This window comes from Taudactylus pleione, unplaced genomic scaffold (genome assembly GCF_031769625.1).
Source record: "Taudactylus pleione unplaced genomic scaffold, aTauple2 ptg000296l, whole genome shotgun sequence".
In the NCBI taxonomy this organism is placed as follows: domain Eukaryota; kingdom Metazoa; phylum Chordata; class Amphibia; order Anura; family Myobatrachidae; genus Taudactylus; species Taudactylus pleione.
The window spans coordinates 16,772,400-16,796,623 of record NW_028284698.1 but is presented as its reverse complement, the minus strand read 5'-3'; the positions used below and the strand labels follow the sequence as shown (position 1 = coordinate 16,796,623).

At 41.4% G+C, this 24,224-nt stretch overlaps 1 protein-coding gene across 1 annotated transcript in view; it reads right to left on the bottom strand.

Annotated features, from left to right (window-relative positions):
* SMARCA1 (SNF2 related chromatin remodeling ATPase 1) overlaps positions 1–24,224 on the bottom strand; it is a 201,705-nt gene that overhangs the window by 129,646 nt on the left and 47,835 nt on the right. Inside the window, exons 6-10 of the mRNA XM_088482874.1 lie at positions 22,730–22,909; positions 17,350–17,505; positions 15,122–15,253; positions 12,579–12,647; positions 12,367–12,476 (exon numbers count right to left, since the gene is read on the bottom strand). Of these exons, the coding sequence (XP_088339000.1) occupies positions 12,367–12,476; positions 12,579–12,647; positions 15,122–15,253; positions 17,350–17,505; positions 22,730–22,909 (647 nt within the window). The remainder of the gene's footprint in view (positions 1–12,366; positions 12,477–12,578; positions 12,648–15,121; positions 15,254–17,349; positions 17,506–22,729; positions 22,910–24,224) is intronic.

Genomic DNA, 24,224 nt, shown 5'->3' with positions numbered 1-24,224 from the left:
TGTCATGTGAAAGCATAATTACAGTCACAATACATCCTGTTCAGCCAGGAACATCCCCAGAACAAAGTGTTAAATCATGCAAACAGTTAGACCTTTAAATATAATATCTTGCTTGTTGGTCAAATTTACTTTATCCCTCATTCCCCATTTTATCTAAATACAGCACAGCTGAATTCCTCAAATATTAATTAGCAATTTTTTTCAAATTACATAGAAGATGAAAAAGATGGCAGATATTTGAGAAGTCTACAGCTGACTAAATCAAAGGTATGTTGACATTGAAAGACCCAATTTTTCCAAAATATGCTGAAAGACTTTCAGGTGAAGTGACCAGTCTCAAGGGTGTAGACTGTAGAGCATGTCTGCAAAGAAAATCTGCTTCCCAGTTCCCACCCCTAGAATATATATATATATCTGGAACATCCCGCTCCACCCTTTGCATGATTCAACTACTGTATAAATAATATATTGGCTGCGCAGTCTAGTCAAATTCGTTCAAAGACATAATGTAGAAAAATATTTATTAGCAAATCCCATGTAGAGAAAAGCAATATAAAATCACAAATAATACATTTAAACATACAGTGCCTTGCAAAAGTATTCACCCCCCTTTGCATTTTTCATATTTTCTTGCCTCACAACCTGGAATTAAAATGGATTGTTTGAAGGTGTGCATCATTCACAGAACATGCCTACAAATGTGAAGTTGAGTTTTGTTTATATTGTGAATCAAACAAGTTAGGACAACATAACAGAAAACTTCAGCGTGCATAACTAATCACCCCCCTAAAGTCAGTACTTTGTCAAGCCACCTTTTGCGGCAATTACAGCTGCAAGTCGCTTTGGATAAGTTTCTATGAGCTTGCCACATCTTACCCCTGTGATTTTTGCCCATTCCTCAAGGCAAAACTGTTCCAACTCCTTCATGTTGAATGGTCTCCGCTTGTGAACAGCAATCTTCAAGAATGACCACAGACTGAGATCTGGGCTTTGACTAGGCCATTCCAACACCAATGGTCGGAAATACGCGCTATAGAGCGTATTTTACCCTAAATTGAGGACTGGGGACTCACTATTACAAAGTAGATGGGTCCCAGGGGAAGCGCTCTGCTGCAGCCAATCCCGTGGCTTCTGTATCTCTGCCGGGTCCCGCGGCCAATCCCGTGGCTTCTGTATCTCTGCCGGGTCCCGCGGCCAATCCCGTGGCGCCTCTGATGTCTCCCGAGAATTTGGGGAGGAGCCAGCCGCCCGCTGGTGCCTTCACTGTTCAGGATGAAGAGGCTGCGCTGCTGTACCCAGTGGAGTGAAGAAGGCAGCTCCAGCGGCATGGAGAAAGAGGCATATACAGCTACAAAGAGCTGAGGAGTTTGTGTGGCTGGACCTCAAGCAACCGCAGAGCTGAGGGAGGAGTATTCTTGTAAGTTATGTGGGGGTGGCGTCTGCTAACGGGGTAAGAAGAAGCTGCTGCTAACAATCCTCATGCAAATGGTTATGCAAACGGGGGAGAAAATTGTGTGTGTAGTGAGCTGGCAGTGCTGCAAAACAGGAGGTGGAAGAAGCTGCTAAATAAGAAATCTGCTAATCTCCCTTACCCCTCCCTACCTCCAGTACTGCCTGACCCTCTTTCTCCCAGAACTGTCCCAACTGCTGCCTGCCCTTATCCCTTCTGCCCTACTCCCTTATCCTAGTACTGCCCCACAGTAAAGCCTGCCCTTATCCCATCTACCCCAACTGCTCCCTGCCTCAACCCCCAGCTCTACCCCAACTGCTGCCTGGCCCAAGCATTGCCCAAACTGCTGAAAAGTCAAATTCACATGTACGGTAGAAGTCCACTTTTTCTTACTCCGAGTTTGTTGTATTTATCTGCAGTGACCACACCAGTGTTCTCTTCTTTTCCAGATATGATCCAACAAATGAATCTCCGCAACATTTTTACCCAAAAGAGAAGAAAAAATATATATATGGTGCAGCATGTTCCAAACATGCAAAGGTATTTATATATAAAAATTCTCATATGTAAAAATTATGACATACATAAAAAGAAATAACGCAGTAACACTTGTAGCATTTAGTGTACAGCTAATTGTGCGGAACCGTACCATGCACTAAAATATGGTAGGGAGGGGTTTCCGGTACTCCCACATTTAAGTGCACTTCTTCGCTCCTTTTACAGAAGCTATCATTGTACATTTCCACACAATTATCTGTATTCTGAATACTACAAGTGTTACTGCATTATTTGTGTTATGTACAGTATGTCATCACTTTTACATATGTGAGAGTTTTTTTTTAATAAATACCTTTACATGTTTGGAACGTTCTGCACCATATATATCTTTTCTTTTGGGTAAAAATCTTGCGGCGATTCATTTGTTGTTTATAACCTGAAAAAAAAGAGAACACTGGTGTGGTCACTGCAGATAAATACAACAAACTAAGAAAGAAAAAGTGGACTTATCCATGTGAATTAGACCTTTTGGATGATACGATTCCTAAGGTAAGTTTTCTTTTAATAAATATTGTTTATATTCTGTGTGGGACTACCAGAAACACCAAAGAACGTTTTCTCCCTTTTATTTTTATCATTGCGTATTTCTGGTGGCAGGGAACCAACGTGTAAATGTATAGGCCATATAGCTAAGGGCGCCAGCACAAATTCTACTCCATTTTACTATATATGTATTGCCCAAACTTCTAACTACCTTTACCCACCCCCTCCCTACTGCCAGCACAGTAATGTTTGCCCTTACCCCATCCCTAGCACTGCCTGCACCCCCCTTTACCCCAACGAATCCCTGCCTCAACCACCAGCACTACCCCAACTGCTGCCTGCCTCAAGCTGTTTTTATAAGTACTGTATGTGTAAGCAATGTGCAGTGATCTGATGTGATGTGGGGAAGCATATGGGTGCTCAAAAGCATAAATTGTGATGGGACCCAGAAAAGGTGATGTAGGACCCCATTTTTTTTTAGTGAGGGGTGCCTGGGACCCACATTTTTTTTTGCTCAGCACGATCACTGAACACATTTAAATGTTTCCCCTTAAACCACTCGAGTGTTGCTTTAGCAGTATGCTTCGGGTCATCGTCCCGGTCTCAAATCACAGGCAGACTCAACAGGTTTTGCTCAAGAATATCCCTGTATTTAGCACCATCCATCTTTCCCTCGACTCAAATCAGTTTCCCAGTCCCTGCTGCTGAAAAACATCCCCACAGCATGATGCTGCCACCACCATGTTGCACTGTGGGGATGGTGTTCTTGGGGTGATGGGATGTGTTGGGTTTGCGCCAGACATAGCGTTTTCCTTGGTGGCCGAAAAGTTCCATTTTAGTCTCATCTGACCAGAGCACCTTCTTCCATACATTTGGGGAGTCGCCCACATGCCTTTTGGCAAACTCAAATCGTGTCTTCTTATTTTTATCATTAAGTAATGGCTTTTTTCTGGCCACTCTTCCATAAAGCCCAGCTCTATGGAGTGTACGGGTTATTGTGGTCATATGCACAGATACACCAGTCTCTGCTGTGGAACGCTGCAGCTCCTTCAGGGTTACCTTTGCTGTCTGTGCTGCCTCTCTGATTAATGCCCTCCTTGCCTGGTCTGTGAGTTTTGGTGGGCGACACTCTCTTGGCAGGTTTGTTGTGGTACCATGTTCTTTGATGATGGATTTGATGGTGCTCCGGGGGATCATCAAAGATTTGGATATTTTTTATAACCCAACCCAGAATTGTACTTCTCAACAACTTTGTCCCTGACTTGTTTGGAGAGCTCCTTGGTCCTCATGGTGTGATGCCTCTTGCTTAGTGCTGTTGCAGCCTCTGGGGCCTTTCAGAAAAGGTGTGTTTATACTGACAGATCATGTGACACTTAGATTTGACACAGGTGGACTTAATTTCACTAATTATGTGACTTCTGAAGGTAATTGGTTGCACCAGAACTTTTGATGGGCTTCATAACAAAGGGGGTGATTACATATGCACATTCCAATTTTCAGAATTTTATAACTTTTTTATATATATTTTTCTCATTTCACTTCACCAAATTAGACTATTTTGTGCAGATCGATCACCTAAAATTCAGATTAAAAAAATAAATAAATTACAGATTGTAATGTAACAAAAAAGGTAAAAAGCCAAGGGGGGTGAATACTTTTGCAAGGTACTGTATTTTCTAGTTGTAAATGACTAGGATGTATTGTCCCATATTAAAGTGCTAATTATCACTGTTAGAATAAAGGGTAAATATTTACCAAATCCTTGTATTGTCACCTTATTAGATGCCTGTACTGCTATGTACAACTCCTGATAGCCTAACTGCTGGCTCAAAGAATATCCGCAAGGTAGGCGGGTCACACAGTAAGGCAAGTATCCGGTTTCAGTGTCCCGTGTGCTGGCATCCCACTTGTCTCCGGTATGCTCAGTCAATGTGTAGCAGCCGTGGTAAGCCGGATACTGGATGGTATAATAGCAAAAATCATCTGCTGGAGTTTGTGGAGAGTCAGGCTGGGAACTGGTGTTCTGTCTCCAGTGTGCTCAGTACAGTGAACTATATTCGGAATGTGGCAGCCTTGGTATTCCAGGTGATGTAATAGCAAGGCTCTGTTGCTGGAGTTTGCGAAGAGCCAGGTTAAAACTGGTGCACTGTAAAAGATGGTAATGTAAACTCCAGCATATGCTGAGATGTCAGGTGTAGTGACGTGGACACACAATCCCGTTTAGCAGCTGCAGCCTAGTATAGGTTTTTAGGAGTATATCCAGCATTGGGGTGGTGAGTATTATATTCCAATGGATTAAAAGAACTTCCGTGCTCATTAGCACCTTCCTCTGGAGTATGAAATGACTTCTATTGCGGAAGCCTTTTTAAAAGCACACCATATAGCAATCCACAGGTGTGTTTAATTGTCAGCAATTGTGATAGTTCACCAATTAAGAACGACATTAAACAGATGCGTCTTCTTGCTGTGTATATACAAATAGGGATTGGCAAACTAAATGTGAGGTATGTTAAAACAATCTCACTTGTATATAACATTCTATATATTTCACAATAACTCCGGAATAAATCACATATGAATAATCATGAATCTGGTATGTATGTGAGGCTCAATAAACACTAGTATATTGAATTTACAGCTCCTAATGTGCATATCTATGGGTACTTAAATCGCTATTATTCACATATATGCCCAAAAGATATAGAAAAGAGAGAAATTATAATATAGGTTTAAAGCATCATTATTATGTAAATAAACTCGAATTCTCTGGAGAGAAATATAAATGGATCACATGGTCAAGTGTACGATATAATATGAAGAAAGTGTACAAAATATAGTACATATATATGCATATTGTTCCCTTTCATCCTGGATATCTAATGTTCTTTCCAGTTTACAGAGCTGACTCATAGACAGGTACACCAGTATATAGTTTCAGTAGTTGCAATATCAATTTATTAGAGACCCTAGGGCTATGCAACAAGTTATTCTATGTATATAGGGCCTTAAAAAAGTTTTTGTTAGACAGTATAAGTTCTATACTGTCTCATAACTATTTCATATTTAATTGCCAATATTATATCCAAACCATGGGTACGGCGATGGGGACCAGGTTTGCCCCGAGTTTCGCCAACCTCTATATGGGTCTCCTGGAAGAGAGACTCATTTGGGGTGGCGAATTCGGGGCGAACCTGGTCCTATACGGTCATTTCATTGACTTTGTGTGGGACGGGGATGAGGAGTCAGCAAACAGATTTGTTCAGTATTTGAATCAAAATCCTTTTCAAATAATGTTCACTAGTAAATACACTAGGACAGTGATTCTCAAACTCTGTCCTCAGGACCCCACACAGTTCACGTTTTGCAGGTCACCCAGCAGGTGCACAGGTGTAATCATTACTCACTGACACATTTTAAAAGGTCCACAGCTGGAGCTAATTATTTCACTTGATTCAGTGTGGGGACATGGAAAACATGCACTGTTTGGGGTCCTGAGGACTGAGTTTGAGAACCTGTGCACTAGGGCATCCTTAGATTTTTTGGATATCACAGTGTCGATCCAAAATGGCCATATCTCTACCTGTACATATCAAAAGGAAACAGATAGCTATAACTTTATCCCATTCAATAGCAACCACCATAAAAAGTGGTTCCAGAACATACCATCAGGACAATTACGTAAAATCCATAGAAACTGTTCTAATATTCTAGATTTTACTGAAGCCACAAAAGTTATAACCAAATACAACTCCGAAGCCGAGAGTATTAGAAAAATCATTAATACCAACCAAAAAATATTATATACAGACCCGATATTGAAACACAGAATGGGGACTGGGACAATAATTATTTTTAAGAGAGCCCAAAATTTGGGATATTTACTAGCATAGACACTATTTAAATGTGTTTAATGTTACAAACCATCAATGTAATAGCAAACATAATTGGTTACCCACAGGCATGATGAGTTGTTATAGATGTGGCTCCACAAAGTATATAACGTGTGACTATATACAACATAAGACTGTGTCCTTTACATCCTACAAAACAGGAACAATTTCATATAAAATCATATACAAACTGTAACTCTACTTATATTATATACCTTGTTAATTGCTCATGGGGGATCCAAAACGTGGGTCATAGCACACGCCGACTTAAGGATAGATTCCTTGAACACCGTAGGAACATCCTCAGGAAATCATTAGATCACTCTCTTTCAAAACACTGAATGGAAGAACATCAAGGAAACACCAAGTGTATTAAAATCACAGGGATAGAAATCATCACCCCCACCATCAGACGGGTGATAGATATTCTAGACTGTGTTTATGTGAAATGTATTGGATCCACAAATTGAGTACTCTGCAACCTGATGGCCTGAATGGGATAACAGATTCAGACTTTGACATATAGTCTATTTAGCACTAGAGATCCCTCGGGCTTTAATTGTACTATTGTGTTATACAGTCTGTAACCTTCTTACAGCTATAATTAGATATGAGACTGATAGAAACAATAGGAGGAATCCCATAATAGGTACTACTATGGTTTGGTGCACACCTAGATATATGTGTGTGTGTTTAGGCGCTTTTGTATATATACACATATGTGTATATGTATATATTTATATATATAGTGTGACATGAATGTTGCGCATAATATGCTTTATATGTTAATATTACTATCTTGTGATGTTTACGGATTAAATATGACTAGCACATATACCTTTTTTATAGATAGAGACTAAATAATTCCTCCTATATACATAGACTAACTTGCATAGTCCTAGGGTCTCTAATAAATTGATATTGCAACTACTGAAACTATATACTGGTGTACCTGTCTGAGTCAGCTCTGTAAACTGGAAAGAACGTTAGATATCCAGGATGAAAGGGAACAATATGCATATATATGTACTATTTTTGTACACTTTCTTCATATTATATCGTACACTTGACCATGTGATCCATTTATATTTCTCTCCAGAGAATTCGAGGTTATTTATATAATAATTATGCTTTAACCCTATATTATAATTTATCTCTTTTCTATATCTTTTGGGCATATGTGTGAATATAGCGATTTAAGTACCCATAGATATGCACATTAGGAGCTGTAAATTCAATATACTAGTGTTTATTGAGCCTCACATACATGCCAAATTCATGATTATTCATATGTTATTTATTCCGGAGTTATTGTAAAATATATAGAATGTTATATACAAGTGAGATTGTTTTAACATACTGTCCCTCACATTTAGTTTGCCAATCCTTATTTGTATATACACAGCAAGAAGACTCATCTGTTTAATGTTGTTCTTAATTGGTGAACTATCACAATTGCTGACAATTAAACACACCTGTGGATTGCTAAATGGTGTGCTTTTAAAAAGGCTTCCACAATAGAAGTCATTTCATACTCCAGAGGAAGGTGCTTATGAGCACGGAAACGCTCTGAGGGTCTCATTCAGACCCGCTCGCGAGCGCAGCGGAGCAGGGAGCTCCATCGTGCGCATGCGTGAGACCCGGACAGCGACAGCCAAGCTGTCACTCCGGGTCTCGCACCAAAGGGGGCGTGCTGTCGATGGTGACTTACAGCACGTCCCCTTTGGTGGGCGTGGCTGCCAGACGGAGGCGTTCCCATGGGAACGCCTACCGTCTGGGTCCGGCCCCACTGACATCACTAGTGATGTCAGTGGGAGTAATTTTGGCTCTGATAGAGCCAAAATCACTCCAGGGCTTGCGGCCACGAGACTCTACCGCAGGGTCTCGTCGCAAGCCCGATGGTCGCGATGTTCTTGACCATCGCGACCATCATCATGGACGCTCGCATAAGCTGTGGGTGGTAACCCACAGCTATGCGAGCGTCGCATAAGCTGTGGGTGGTAACCCACAGCTATGCGAGCGTCCAAAAGGCCGCTCCACATTTAAATACGACGGCCATGATTCAGAGCGAGCGCTCTGGTCAGAGCGTCCGGCTCTGAATCAGGGCCTGAGTTCTTTTAATCCATTGGAATATAATACTCACCACCCCAATGCTGGATATACTCCTAAAACCTATACTAGGCTGCAGCTGCTAAACGGGATTGTGTGTCCACGGCACTACACCTGACATCTCAGCATATGCTGGAGTTTACATTACCATCTTTTCAGTGCACCAGTTTTAACCTGGCTCTTCGCAAACTCCAGCAGCAGATCCTTGCTATTACATCACCTGGTATCTGGAATACCAAGGCTGCCACATCACAAATATAGGGCCTGATTCAGACCTGGACGGTATCTGCAGTCCGTTCGCAATGGTCGATGGTTGGTAATCTGCCCATGCATACTGTATGCATTGCAGTGCGCATGCGCAAACTACACTGTGCGATCACAGATCCCTCGTTCGCCCAGCAAAACCAGCCCAGCAGAGTGAGTGACAGGAGAGGCCGTTTGTGGGTGGTGACAGCAGCAGTCCAGTAAAAACGGGGGGTTGGAGATGCGAACGCCGTTTACTCCGTTTTAGAGGCGTGCATAATTAACAGGCAGCGTTATAGTACACGTCATCAGCCATTTTTTTCTTCTGTTCTCCTCGCAATGCTTTCGGTAAAAAAAAGCTACCACAAGCACAGCGTTCACATCCAATAATGGTCGATGTACCAATGTTTTCAGAAACTTCCAGATGACGTGGGGCAGTGGGCGTCTCTGCATACGCTAAGGAGAGTCTGCATACACAAAGTGAACGCTCGTACAGGTACGATGGGCGTGCTTATGCCTTGGCAAGCAATCGCTCCCCGCCGCGTCACTTTCAAATATTTGCATACGCATCATGCGAGTGTACGCTCATAGCAACCGGGTCTGAATCAGGCCCATAGCACACTGTACTGACCACACTGGAGACAGAACACCAGTTCCCAGCCTGACTCTCCGCAAACTCAGCAGCCGATTTTTGCTATTATACCATCCAGTATCCGGTTTACCACGGCTGCTACACATTGACTGAGCATACCGGAGACAAGTGGGACGCCAGCACACGGGACACTGAAACCGGATACTTGCCTTACTGTGTGACCCACCTACATTGCGGATATTCTTTGAGCCAGCAGTTAGGATATCAGGAGTTGTACACAGCAGTACAGGCATCTAATAAGGTGACAATACAAGGATTTGGTAAATATTAACCCTTTATTCTAACAGTGATAAATAGCACTTTAATATGGGACAATACATCCTAGTAATTTACGACTAGAACATATGTTTAAATGTATTATTTGTGATTTTATATTGCTTTTCTCTACATGGGATTTGTTAATAAATGTTTTTATACATTATGTCTTGGAACAAATGTGACAAGACTGTGCAGCCAATATATTATTCACTGTTCTTTTGGAGACATTGCACAGCTTTCCTTGATTGGCAGCTGCACTCTGGTTAACTAGTCATATATCCCTGCATATGTGAGCTCCACTGCCAATAATATATATTTATAATACATGATTCAACTATAGCAATGGAGCTCCTGGTGCTTTCTGATGATTGAGGTAAGCCACTACAATGGATTTTTATGGTCCTTCCTCACAAAAAGCAAGCATTCTCTGACTAGAATGTTGAACACTGAACATTTATCAGGAGCTTTGATTAGTCCATGGTCCAAAGTCCCTGTTAACGGCACTGAAGGTAAACAGTCACCTAACACCAAAGTCTGGCCGCCATTATCACAACTGTACAATACCAAATGGTGAATAGCTGGCCCCTGAGATTGTCTACCTTCAGCTACCAGATGGGACACTGATGCAGCTTTGGAGACAGTCTGATGAAATGGCTGGTCAGAGGATGATGTGACATCACTAGCCCCTTAAGGAAAAGGGCCTGATTCATTACGGATTGCTATTACGATAGCAGCTGCGATTACGCATGCAGGTCCACTGTGAAAATATGCTGATGTTTGCAGTCGCAATGCTGTCGCAGCCTAACATAAGGACGCCCGCATCCCCTTACTCACATCCGTAATACTTAGCAAAATAGCGAAACCATTGGTGACATAGAGTACTCATCATCGTAGCCTCACGCACACTTGCACAAGGTCTGACCTTACTCAGGAATTGCTAACCTCATCGCACACAGAGAAAGCCCAAGATGTGTATGGCATCGCAGTGGCTAATTTATGCACGCCCCTGTAACAGCGTTCAAATGCACTGGTACACCTGCGTTTCTCCGACCACCCCCCCCATCACCACCCCCAAACGCTCACTTTCTGTCAATCACTCTGTGATGGGTCTGCATGGTCACGGTCATCGCAGTCCGATCGCAGTGAGGCCTTCGTGCACGCGCACTGTGATGAATTTGTAGAACGCAACAATCAGCCGATGGCATGCGTAATTGTAGTTTCCATCGGTAATGAATCAAGCCCTTTGTCCTCTGACCAGAAAATATTTTGCCGTCAAATGCAGAACAGCAGCCACAGGAAAACTATCCACTGGGAAGGTGTTAAGTTGGATTTCTGGTTTATGATCCAATATAATACTTTAAGGTCTCAGCTATCTTTTTTATATGGGCCTGTGGCAATGTAGGAATTCCAACCTTGATCGGACAATTGTCTAGATAGGAAATGGTCACCATCTGGACCGCAGAATGGCAGTCATCACTACCATGATCTTCGTGAACATCTTCAGGCACCTTCACCTTGCCAGGACAAAATGTAGGAAGATTTATGATATATCACAGACTTATAATTTGTCTCACCAACATGTCTGGGGTGGATTCGATTTACTGGTCTCAGAAGAGAAACAAATGGACTCCCACCACAGGATTACCTGGGAAGGAAGCCTGTCCATCATGCCAACTGTTTGTCTGAGTACTTTGGAACTGGAAGCCTAGGAGCTGATTCAAACCGGTCGCTAGGATGCGTTCGCTCGTAGCTGGCCGATTTTCGCTTTCTGCGCATGCATACGCATCGTAGTGCACATGCACGAACCAAGTGTGCGAGAGATCGGGAAGCGTTCAATCGCTGCGCATAGACAGCCCAGTAGAGTGAGTGACAGGACAGGCCGTTTGTGGGTGGTGACAGGGGCTGGCCATTAACAACGGGGGAGTGGAGGTGTGAATGCAGGCGTGCCTGAGCGTCTTAACGCCGTTTCAGAGGTGTGCATAATTAACAGGCAGCGTCATAGTACACGTCATCTGGTTGTATTTCACACTGAAGTGATTGCAGTGCTTGCGGTAGGGCATACTCTTCCGCTTCCAATGGTACCCGATGCACCGATGATTGCATACACTTCCTGGAGATGACGTGCGCAAGTGGGTGTCTTAAGACAGGCTGGTGGGCATCTGCATACACAAAGCGATCGCACGCCAAGACATAGTGGACGTGCCTTGCCATGCGATTGCCTGCCTTGCTGCTTGTGTGACGGATTTGCATATGCATCTAGCGAGCGGGTCTGAATCAGCTCCCTAGTCTCCTTTCTGCTGACCTCCACAAGGAATGAAGATTGTCCATTAGATGAAAACACTCCTAGTTCTGGGAGCAATGACTGGTACAAATAAAAAAAATTCCCTTTAACCAAGTTAATAACATTACCTAATTCTGGACCAAATAAGTTATTCCCAGAGAAAGGAAGGGATTTCAGAGTGTATTTTTAATATAAACATAATAAATGTATGACATATTAGCTTGCCAAATATAGACCACAGTGTGTAAAGTCTGAAAGAAGAAGAACCAACTTTTTCTTAGTTTCCAACTTACTGGAAGCAGGGCATTTACCAACCAGTGTCACCCAATGAAACATTGCGAGTTGTTATTTTGTTTTGCATTAATTGTTAATAAAACACACAAAAAACACAACACTAGTTTGAGGTAAGACTAATAAAGTTTAAACATAGGTTCATTCTCACCATTCCCTCTGCATTTTACTGAGTCCAAGATAAATTTTCACTTCTTTTTTGGGGGGTAGGCTCTTTTCTACTTCAGCTTTTATGCGACGCAACAGGAATGGCTTTAAGACCTGTTAAAATACATTGAGACAGTTTCAAAACATAGTTTGAAAAATAGGCTTTAAAAGTATTTTTATAAAAAGTTTTAAATTGACTTGTACAATCTTACTTACTGCATGAAGTCTTTCAACAAGCTTCTGATCCCCGAGACAATTGTTAGTATCAAACCAAGAATCAAAATCCTGTAAAGAGCAGAACAGTTTTTACTAAATGCATGTATGTGAACACTGCATTAATCATGTGACCAGACAAGGCAAAAATAATAATAACAACTCCATGTATTTCAGCATTTTATCCATACTAGCTAGTTTATGATGGGAGACTGTACAAGTATCACTTTTCAATGTATGACCTTTAAAAAACTTGCTTATGCCATCTTCTTCTGTACTAAGCTATGTAAATGCATTGTATGCATTGCAATGGATTACCATGGAGCATTCCTATAGACAACAAGGTCTGCATTTTAAAATATGTAATATACTTCCATAAGCAAACGCTAGCAAAAAAAAGATGACGATGAACTGGTGTTTTATTCCTTTGCAATTTACACTTATTCGCACTATTCCAAAACCTTCAAACTAATGTAGAAAGCAAATTTCATCACACTGGGCAAAGAAAAAAAAATGTGTTGCAAGAAAGAAAATAACTGATTCTTACAGTATTTTTTGTGCTGAATACAAAAATATTTGTGAAATGCAATTTATTTTTTAAAATCCCATATATTTACATGAAAAACGAGAAAGCTATGGAGTGCTAATGCATGAGATACGATATTCTACAAAAGTGCAAACCACTATGAAATCTCAAGTAAAGTTTTACATATTTATTAATCACAATAAATAAATAAAAAGTGCAAATAAAAGTCACGTGATCTTAAGCAAATATACACGTAGTACAGATTCTGTCTTAATTTTTTTTATTAATAATAATAATAATAATAATCTCTCTTTCTAATCATACAAAATGTTGTCATTCAAAATAAAGATTTCTATATCAGACTTATTCCCACATAATGTATAACATCTGATATTATTAAGAGGATGGATGTAGTTTGAATCAAGAATGTCTCTCTTAAGAAGCCAGCAGTAGTCAAGCCAGTAAACTAGGCTCCACTTGCCTTGTAAACGCTTTTCCATGTTAGAAATGTCCAGATAAAAACACTCACTGTGTTCGTCGCTCACCGCACTCAAAAAGTTTGTGCAGGCACTTTTGAAATATGGCCACACGGCTTTCTCAAATTCACTCAGCTCTCCTTCAAAACTCCTAATTTCATAGTAATTCTCTGATCACAGGACCTAATATATACCTTCTTTAATCTAGGCATCACTAAAGCGGGGAAATTTATTTCTGTAGTATGTGAATTCAGTTAGTCCAAGCTTGATGTGCAGTGAAGAAAGGTACACTTTATTAGGGTCAATAAGTGAACTGTTCACAACATTTGTCTTGCCTGGAACAAGCCAAATATGTAGTGGTTTTACTTGTCCCTACTGTCCAGCTCACATAAAAAACAACAGCACTTGGTGTAACCTAGCTGCAACCATAGCATAAGTGCAATGACCTGTCAGCCCCACAGATATTCCACTTAAATTTCTGATACTGAGGGCTTAATTCAGAGGCGGCCGTACGGTCTACGACCGCACGGCCGCCTCAATGTTTGGCCAGTGCGCATGCGCAAGAGGGAGCCAGCTCCCTCGTGCGCATGTGTGAGACCCGCTACGACCGACAGCGCCGGTCGTAGCGGGTCTCTTTCCAAAGGGGGCGAGCTGTCGATGTTGACTGACAGCTCGCCACGTTTGGAAGGCGGGCCGGGGGGGTGGCAGCCCAAACGGAGGCGTTCCCATGGGAACGCCTGCCGTTTGGGGGAGGCCCCACTGACATCACTAGTGATGTCAGTGGAGAGCTTCCGACTCTGACAGAGCCAGAAGCTCTCCGGGGCTTATGACAAGTGAGACCCTACCCTAGGGTCTCGTCGTAAGCCCCGATGGTCGCGATGGTCTCTGACCATCGCGACCATCACCCGAGCGGTCGTTAGAGCTGTAGGTGTAAACCCACAGCCTAACAACCGAAACAGAGGCGGGCGGTCAGGATGCAAGCGGCCGCCCAGTTTCGGAGCGACCGCTTGCATCCTCCGACCGCCTCTGAATGAGGCCCTGAATCTTTTCTAGAAGCAATTTCCAGTTGGTGTACGACTCTTTCATGTTTACAACATTTGCAATAGGTACAGAAGGAAATGTATTTCCATTATGAAGAAGGCCGGCATTTATTGTAAGCTGTCTTTTCAGTAGTCAATGAACAAGCTCCACTTGTCGACGTTGACCAAGACCACACATGACTAAATGACCATCTTATCCTGTCAGCATTATCTAGTTTACAAATACTGCTTAATTAAAAAAATTAATAATATATTATTTTTTTTAATCTTGTGATTATTCTAAATGAGGAAAATAAACTTGGTGCCACAAGTAAACTAGCCTGATAGAAAAAAATCTAATTGTTTGTTTGGATACAGCATAAAAAGTATACTTACTGTAGAACATTCATTAAAACATTTGGGACAAAATTGTTGTGTTATGAAAATAATGCATTAGCCAGACATTCAGGAATTAATAAAAAGTTCACAAGCTCATAAACTAGGTTAGGTGGAAACTACGCTTACCTCTGATGAATTAAACACATCAGGTAGGAGGAAATTGAGTAATGCCCACAACTCATGGAGGTTATTCTGCAGGGGAGTTCCCGTCAATAATAACCGGTTTGTTGTCTTAAACTCACGAACAATCTCAGACAGCTAAAATATAAATAATTATTTTTAATATAGATATAATACATGTGTGACATCTTAGCATGAAGAAAATAAACTACAGTATGTTAAATAATAGACAATTATTCTGTCAATAAGGTTCATTGAGGGGGAATTCAATGCAGAACGATGGCCCTATGTGGTTCCAGAACAATCCGACAAAGGCTCTTCAAGGCTAATAACATTGCTAATTTATAATTGCACCACATGGAGGTGCACAGGAACCTTAGCAATGTTTGCCAACCGTATCAAGTATGATAGACAAGTACATTTAAAGGTGCACACCCATTTTTCAGTCCTTGGAATTGCCCAGCAAAATCATTCGGCACTTAGGTTTTCTAGTGTGCAGATCCTGAAAATAAGTATGCTGCAAACAAAACAGTTCAGCTTTCTACCACTTTTAGATTTACACATTTTTTTTATCATGAGAGTGAGGAGAGATTAGGGCTCTATGGGGGAGATGTAAAAAGAGGTGTTAAGTGCCAAATGTGCTATAACCAGTGTTATTTGACACTTACTGTACAGCAACCTCGGTATGTATGATAGCAGATAATGTAGAGAATATCACTTTTCTCTACATTATCTTCAAATATCGAATGATTTTGGCAGCAATGGAAAACCATTCAAATGTTATAAAAAAAACGATAAGCGCACTTTTGTGGCTTATCATTTCTTGATATATCAGAAAGATTACCTGCCGGTATGTGTACTGACCTCCGACGGCCGTGTGGCTTCTCTGGGGGTCTCAGGCTGCTCCTGAGATATTGCAAATTTTGGGAGATCTCGTGCATGTGCAGTGGGCCCGGCCAGGGGGTAAGACACAGCGTGTAATCACTAGGCTGATGCGCTGTGGGTCTTGCATGGATTGCTGGAGGGGGGAGAGAAAACTCCAGCGGCCGAGATGTTAATACATCTCAGCTTTATTGCTTGATAAGTGCCCCTATAATACATCTACCCCTTAATTATATGGGACAAATTTGTGTGTTTGAAGGTACTGTATTACTGTACATTGGTAAATGTGCACCTAGAAAAGTAATATGTTTAAAAAACACCCCAGTAACAGTGTACAGCAAGGTCTGGTTTACTCCCTCTGATTAGGCAGCAACAGAGCCGTAACCAGACTTTTTGGTGCCCTGTGCCAGAAAGAGCAGTGTCGCCCTCCCTCCCCTATTTTTCAAATAGGGTCATAAGACGCGCATCCGAAAAAGGGCCAAAGCCTCATGGGGAAAGGCCAGGGAAGAGATAGGAGAAGCCAGGAGATGCTGTGGATAAAAGAAGAGGGAACTACAAGTGAGAATGATAATAAACAGAAAACTGACAGGCCCAAACAGTGCCCCCTGCCCTGCGGTGCCCTGTGTCACGGCACAGGTCGCTCTACCCTGGTTACGGCCCAGCAATATAGATTTGTTTGCGGGAAGAAAAATCATTTTCACCTAAATAGAAAAAAGAGTGTCTCTTAAATGTCTGCATTCTTCAAACATGTTCTGCAAAACAAAATCTTTCCACTTAGGTGCAAACCAAGATGAATCTGTGCACCCAATACTTACTTAGTAATAAACTTTAGACCTGATTCAGAGATGGATGCTGTTAGTATCGCTGCTGTATATTTAGCGTTAAAAAAAAACCACCGCCACTCGCATCGGAGCCCTTCTTACACAGATACAGACTCAGTCGCATACAGATATACAAGTGCTGCACATGAAATGGATCAGTGCAAGCTAGCTATGTAGTTTTATCACTCCCAGTTGTTTTATTTACACGAATAAAATGCACATTTTGAGCGAGAAAGATTCTTGGCGCGGCCAAGTTACCCAGGACCTGGTGCGCAAAGATGGACTATTTGGAGCAACTTCAGCAACAGTGTATGAGAAGAACACGACTGTAAATAACATTTAATGTCACATTGTTTCAGTACTTGCCTCAGAACTCAAACAATAAATATATCAGATATAATGATCACTTTATTAAATGCATATCTTAAAAACCTTTGTGGTACATGCATGGGAGGGATTTTATAAGGTTAATTATAAGGTCATCCATTTTAATTGCATCTAAATCAGAAATGATTGTGGCAGATGACTGACCTTGGATTTTTCATTCTTTATTCTGTGTGCCTCATCAATGACCAGGTATCTCCAGTTAAACTTCTTGAAAACAGATTTTTCTCTAATGACCATTTCATAGGAGGTAACACAGACATCCCACTCTCCTGGCATCATGACATCTCGTATAAAAGCTGCCTACAAGTCAATAATTTGTACATGAACATAGAATCTGCAACTTTCCATCTTTTTGTGTAAACTATATTCATTACAAATGCTACTTAACTAGGAAATGTTTAATTACATATTTACGTTTACAATACCAACCATAGTACATGAGTACAATAATGATAGAACAAATGATAGAACCATAAGAAGTATTCTGAAATGAATTGACGACATATCTTTTTTTCCTTGGCTAAACCAACTTTTTTTAGCAATGTCATCCCTAAAACAATTTGCTGACTGCACACAAGGCCTGATTTAGATATGTACGTAAAACCGATGGTTTACGTACATATTCCTTTGCAAGAGACCTGCGCATGACTCTGAGATGTGCAGAACGAGTCCTGCGTGATCGCTCGTAGTCCATTAGCTGCAGTATGTTAATCCTTTGGGGGGGCGACCATCACCGTTCTAAAAAATGGGTCGCGCCGACCCCATTTTGTAGGCATACCAAGACCAGACTTCCTGGACCTGACAGAGAGGTTGTGATGGTCAGGCTCAGCAAGCTTTACCAGGACCGATGGCTGTCATTGTGATCCACTGCACTTGGATCACAGATGAATGCAGGAGGGGTCTATTTCCTACAGACACCTCCTGTTGCATTTGCATTTTAGTTGGACGGTATTGCACAGCCGCTTCCTTGCAACTTAATAAGACTCTGGAAGAATTTAAGTCTGTATGTGGAAATGTCTGTCTGAAGAATTTAAGCCTGTATGTCATTAGTGAACCCACTACCCCTTAACAATTGGAGTTAGCTAGAATTGGCCAAGATATCTCCAGATATTATTTCATCAGTCTGAAATCTCATGTAAAATATAAAACCACACATTTTACAAAAAGAATTAGGAATGCACTGGACTCAAGGGTGGAATTTTCGCACACAGATATACAAGTTTCGCTTATCAAATTAATCAGCACAGTCTGCTGGTGCGCCCTAGTCGCATCGCATTGTGGCTTAGACACATTTTCATAAAAAAAAAAATGCCCAGCGCTAGCAGAGTCTAATGGGACCGGTCGTGCCGAGAGGGGCTTTATAGCGTAACTGCAGCAAAGATGTATAAGGCACATCTGTATTATGGATTATTCCAAACTACACCAACAAAGGTCTGACGATCCGACAGGACAGTTGGCACGGATCTCCTATATTCAGCTGGCAATCGTCCTAAGAAACCATTTCTGTAGCCGGAACGACAGCTGTCAGCTATTTTTTTTTTATATATTCACAGTCTCTATCAATAATATATTAAGTCCTGTATGACTTATAAATATTTCAGTTATGCATGAACTATTTAGGGAGTCTATATTACTAGTACTGAATTTAGGGATTGACTTACTAGCTACTGTTATACAATTAAAATGGAACTTAAATTCATATGCTCTGATGGAAAACATTAGCTGCATTTTAATAGCTCATTTAATAAATATCGGGGGATTTTCATATCTTTATTTAGGAATCTATATACAGTATATTCCTTTAATTTTCACCTAATTAAGTTAATGGTTTTGTTTTTGTCCTTATGCGCATATGTGTCCTATTGTTTATATTGATGTGTTTTTTATTGATGTATTTTATTATTGATGTATTTCTTTATATTTATTGACTGCAATAATTAAACTCACCCACACTTATTCAGCGCTTCCTCCTTATTGATATGCTTTTGCATGTAGCCTACAAATACTGGAAAGCTTTTTTTTACACAGTAACTTAGAATTGAGTTTGGACATGCCCCTCTCATATCTAAATCTGCCTGCACATTTTATACCTTCCCCACCTGCAGTGCAGCATGGTTTTGCCAAGGTGCAAAGTTACTTGCTTTTTTTTGCTTTGCTGCAAACTCTTAATCAGCCAAAGGATTTTTTTAACTTTTAATTTAAACTCTTTTTGTTAAAATATTGTTTTTTATATTTAAATTAATAGGGTGGCACAATCTTTATTTCCTATACACTCTCTAACTTTCAATTTTATTTGACTGGTTTTTAATAAAATTGTAATACAATCAATCAACTTTACGTTCTATTTGTGCATTACAAAAGGACACTTCTTTTATCTTTACTATTGTATTAACTGGTCTATACAATTGTCAGTGGTTGCAGCCACTTAAAGTATAATATAGCAAATGTTGATTAAGACTATTACAGCGATTCCTGTTTATTATATTTATACTATTTCAATGTGGTTGAGCCACATAAATGTATTTCATCCATTTATACTGTCACCAGCAGGATTCTTTATTTTATAAGGTTACCTAAGGGATTAAACTGGTAACAGTGCTAAGTGCCAGAATGATGAAAGATAAGGTCAATAAAAGACCTAGCTCATTTGATTCGTGCTGCGAATACCAGAGGCTCTGCACTTCTTTGTAGGCCCTTATAGGTTGAGGCTTAACTAATGTTAAATATTAATACCAGGCTTTCCTACAAGGCCAAGTCGTCACTCGGTTCTCTCTGACCCATACCATGATAAAGGTTAATTTAGAAGCCTTCTTTAGTGAATTGGCATTAATAGTTCTGATACTGGACATACCCAACAAAAACAGGTCCATTATAACTCCCACCATCCTGTTATTAATTTTTCATGCCAGATTTGGGAACATTGAAGCTTTCACTTAGGCTAACTACTCTCCCATGCCTCTCAGTGTGGCATAACCTAGCATTCTCCCCTGGATGCCTCTATCACCCTGCCTTGCATAACACAATATAATCAGGGTAGCAGAGTACTAGAAGATGGTTCAAGTGCTCTTTTGGTCATTATACTGTAAAGCAAAGATTTGAACTGCTAGAAGTAGGTCCTTTTTGATACCTCCAACCCATATACTCCATCAAAACCCCCAAAAGAGGACAACTCCAAATACTTAACATCTTTTTAAATTATATGCAATTGTAGACCCCAAAGGTTTTCCCCAACTAATAACTCTTGGGTCACAATCAGAAAAACATTATCAAATTCTAAATTCTGACAATAAGATGACATTTTTTTATTACTTATGCTGGCCATACACACTACAATTATCGGGACGATCCGCCCGATATCGGCGGATCGGCGCGATAATTGTAGCGTGTGGGGGGGCGACCGAGGGTTAAATATTGCTCGGTCGGGCATGCTGGATTGTCCAGCATGCCCGTCCGATGCGATATTTCCCGTTAAACTGTCGGCCGCATCGGGCAGTGTATGCCCAGCGCAGCCGACAGACAGACATTTCCTGTGTTCCTTCCTACGGAAGGAACAGGGAAATGTCTCCCCTCCCCCGGGGGCGGAGCGCAGATGTCTGCCGAATACACTGTGAGAGAAATCTCACAGTGTATGCCGGCGACTTCTGCGGCTGGCAGCCGGCCAGATAAAATGTCTGTCGGTCTGACAGACATTTTATCTGGTAGTGTATGCCCAGCATAAGCAGTATAATTAAGTGCCCCATTGCAAATGACAATTGGCCCTTCTTACTGTACTTGCTAAAAGAGAAAATAAACAATAATGCTTGCAAACTGGCCTTCCAGGTACTAAAGACAGGTAAATGTTTAGCAAACTAAAAAGGACTGTGCCCCAGTTTCCATAATCTGGCACTTGGCTGTCATAGGCAAGATGGCAACTTACCTGAAACCCATAATTACCTCCACATATGGGAATTCTAGAACTAAAACTCAAGGGCTATTGGATATGCTCTTATAAACTTGCTTAGTCTCACAGTTAAGTTATGCTTCTGACCACCAGTGACTCCTGTTTACATAGTCCCACTTCATTTACCTCTTTCCCCACAAACTACCCTACCTACAGAATATGCCCTACCTACACCCTTAACCTTTTTTTTACTAAGGTTTACTAAATTCTATCTATTAACATTGACATTCTGTTGGATCATCTCTTAACCTGGCCCATATGTATTGTACTTGTCTTTTTATAGAAATGTATACATATTATCCCTCGGAAGAGGTAAATTATCTATTATTTATAATTAAGAATTAAAACAAAAATATTTTTTTTAAAAGTTCTTTATTTCAATATGCTACCCAAAGTAAGTCCTAGCCGTACTGAACAAAACAATATGAAAGCCACTAACATACAAAAAAATTGCATTTTGCATTGCATTTGTCATATAAATAATGTATTTTTTCCACTCGTGATAGGGCCTGATTCACACCCGCACGCAAATGCCATCCCAACTACGATATCTCACGGATCCTAATAGGGAAAATATGCTAATGTCTCCAAAGTTTACCCAAGCATATGGACGCCCACTGCTGCCTTCTCATTATTCGCCCAATGACGGGCAAAGGAAACATCAACACAGATCTGGCAGCCACGCAGCTTCTGAGTAAGTCTGACCTGTCTCAAACATTGTGACTCATCTAACACGCAGAGAGCTCTTATACTGCGAAGGAGATTGCGTAGCCACCCCCATGTTACCTTCCCTAAACACTGACTACCTGAGACTCACTTTGCAAGTGAATCCTCTTTGGGAACATAATCGCAAACAATTTGCTGCGCATGCACAATGGCTAACAATCGCTCAATCTGCGTAAACATTGGCATTTGCATGCAGATCGGAATAAGGCCCATAGTTCATGAAGTTAACTGGCAGGAGCTCTGACATTTCCCTGCCCAAATACAATAGTCAAATTTCCAACTTGTTTCCACATAAAGGGCCTGATTCAGACAAGCTTCTTGTGCGCGAGCCCCGGAGCGAGCGCAAAAAGCACTCGCACCGGTGCTCGCAACAAACGGGACGGCTGTCGATATTGATCGACAGCTCGCCCCGTTTTGTAGGCGGGGAGGGGGGGGGGCTGGGCAAAAGGAGACGTTCCTGCAGGAAGTCCACTGGGGCTTGCTGTCATGAGACCCTACCGTAAGGGTCTCGTCACAAGCCCGATGATCGCGATGGTCTTGACCATCGAAGACCATAACTTGGCCGCTCGCATAAGCTGTGGGTGGTCACCCACAGCTATGCGAGCGGCCAGGAGGCCGCAACTTAAAGAGCAAGCGCCCGCCCTGATTCAGAGCGAGCGCTCGCTTTTTGCGAGCGGCTCTGAATCAGGCCCAAAGTCCTTGATTTTAGCCACTTGTTGGCCCACAATGCCCTGCATCAGTTCAGATTTTGTGTCATTTGTTTCTACATGATTTTGCTTTGTATTGTATGAATACTAGATACCTGCTATTCTTTGATTTTTAATTCTTTACACTTCCTATATTAACAGGCATTCTTACCCGTATATCTTTGTCACCAATAAGACAAACAGCATGAAGAGATGGAACCCAACGTTTAAATTCATTCATCCAGTTGTGTAGAGTAGACTTAGGCACCAAAACCATGTGTGGACCTGGAATGTTCCTGTAGTGCTTAAGATAGCCCAACAAAGCAATTGTTTGCAGGGTCTTTCCCAAACCCTAACATAAAAAGACACAATATTATACATAGGGGAAATACATCCTATTAAGTTTTACAATATAAAAATAAGTACATAAGTAAATTATAGGAATGTGTTAAAACACGCTAAAATGTTTATAAAAGTGATAAAATTATTAGTAAATTATAGTGTGTGCGGCTATCTTTATTTAGGCTATACAGTAGATCAGTGATGTGCACCAGGTGGCTCTAGGGCCACATAAAGACTTCACCTGTAGCCAGCAGCTCCTTCCTGCATTAAGCATTGTCTGTGTTTTCTTTTATTAGGTTTATGCCCCATTGTCCCCAGCTCTTATTTATAAGGAGCATTGGATGAAGCTATGCGGGTTATAAAAAAAAGAATACAACTGATCTTATATTTTCCAGGAGCAGCAATCGTCTGCATCACATGAACTCCTTAGCACAATGCATGGTAGACACACAGCACTGCACATCTAAAATCAAGAGAGGCGTAACATGCAGTCTGTACCATGTTGATAGATGAAAGACTCTGCAGAATTGCGTTGTGCCTGGCCTATTCCACCGAACTTTCAAAAGTTGGTACAAAATCCAATCAGCCAGAAGTCACATTGAATTGTAAGGGGTAGATTTACTAAGGTGCAGAGTTCTTTTCTATGTCATACGAGATCAATCTTGGATGACATCATCCGGATTCATGTGTTTCATCTTTCGAACAGGTTACTGAATTTACTAAGCTGCCGAGTCCCTGTCATTTGTGTTGTTCGATGGTGTAATAATTAGTTGTCATTCGCATTATTCATTTCTATTTACCGTTCGGTTTTTAATAACTCGAACAAACAGACGCATGCATGGATCAAGGAGATCCGTGATACATGCATCTGTGTGTAAATAAACACGGAAGCACGTACAGGATCAGTGAGATCCGTCTGTACTTCTGTATTTAAAAAATTAAAACCAGTGTAAAATTTGGAAAAAAAACGCATGGCCCCATCCCCAAAAGTATAACCAGCACCGGGCTTTGGAGCCCCAGTACTGGTTGTGCTAAATACAGGGGACAAACGACGTAGGCGTCCCCCGTATTAAGCGCAACTAGCACCGGGCTCTGAGCCAGTCCTGGTTCTGGAAATACAGGGGAAAAAATGTGTAGGGTTCCCCAGTAAATTCCAGAACCAGCACCGGATTGTTTCTAGCCGGGAGCTAATGCCACGGCCAGGGAAACCCTTTCACTGGGTCCCCTGGCCAAAGCATTACCTCTGACCACTAGTCACCCCAGGCCAGAGATCTGGAGACCCCCCCAATAAAGTGGTCCCCCTCTCCAGGGCACCGCAGGCCTAG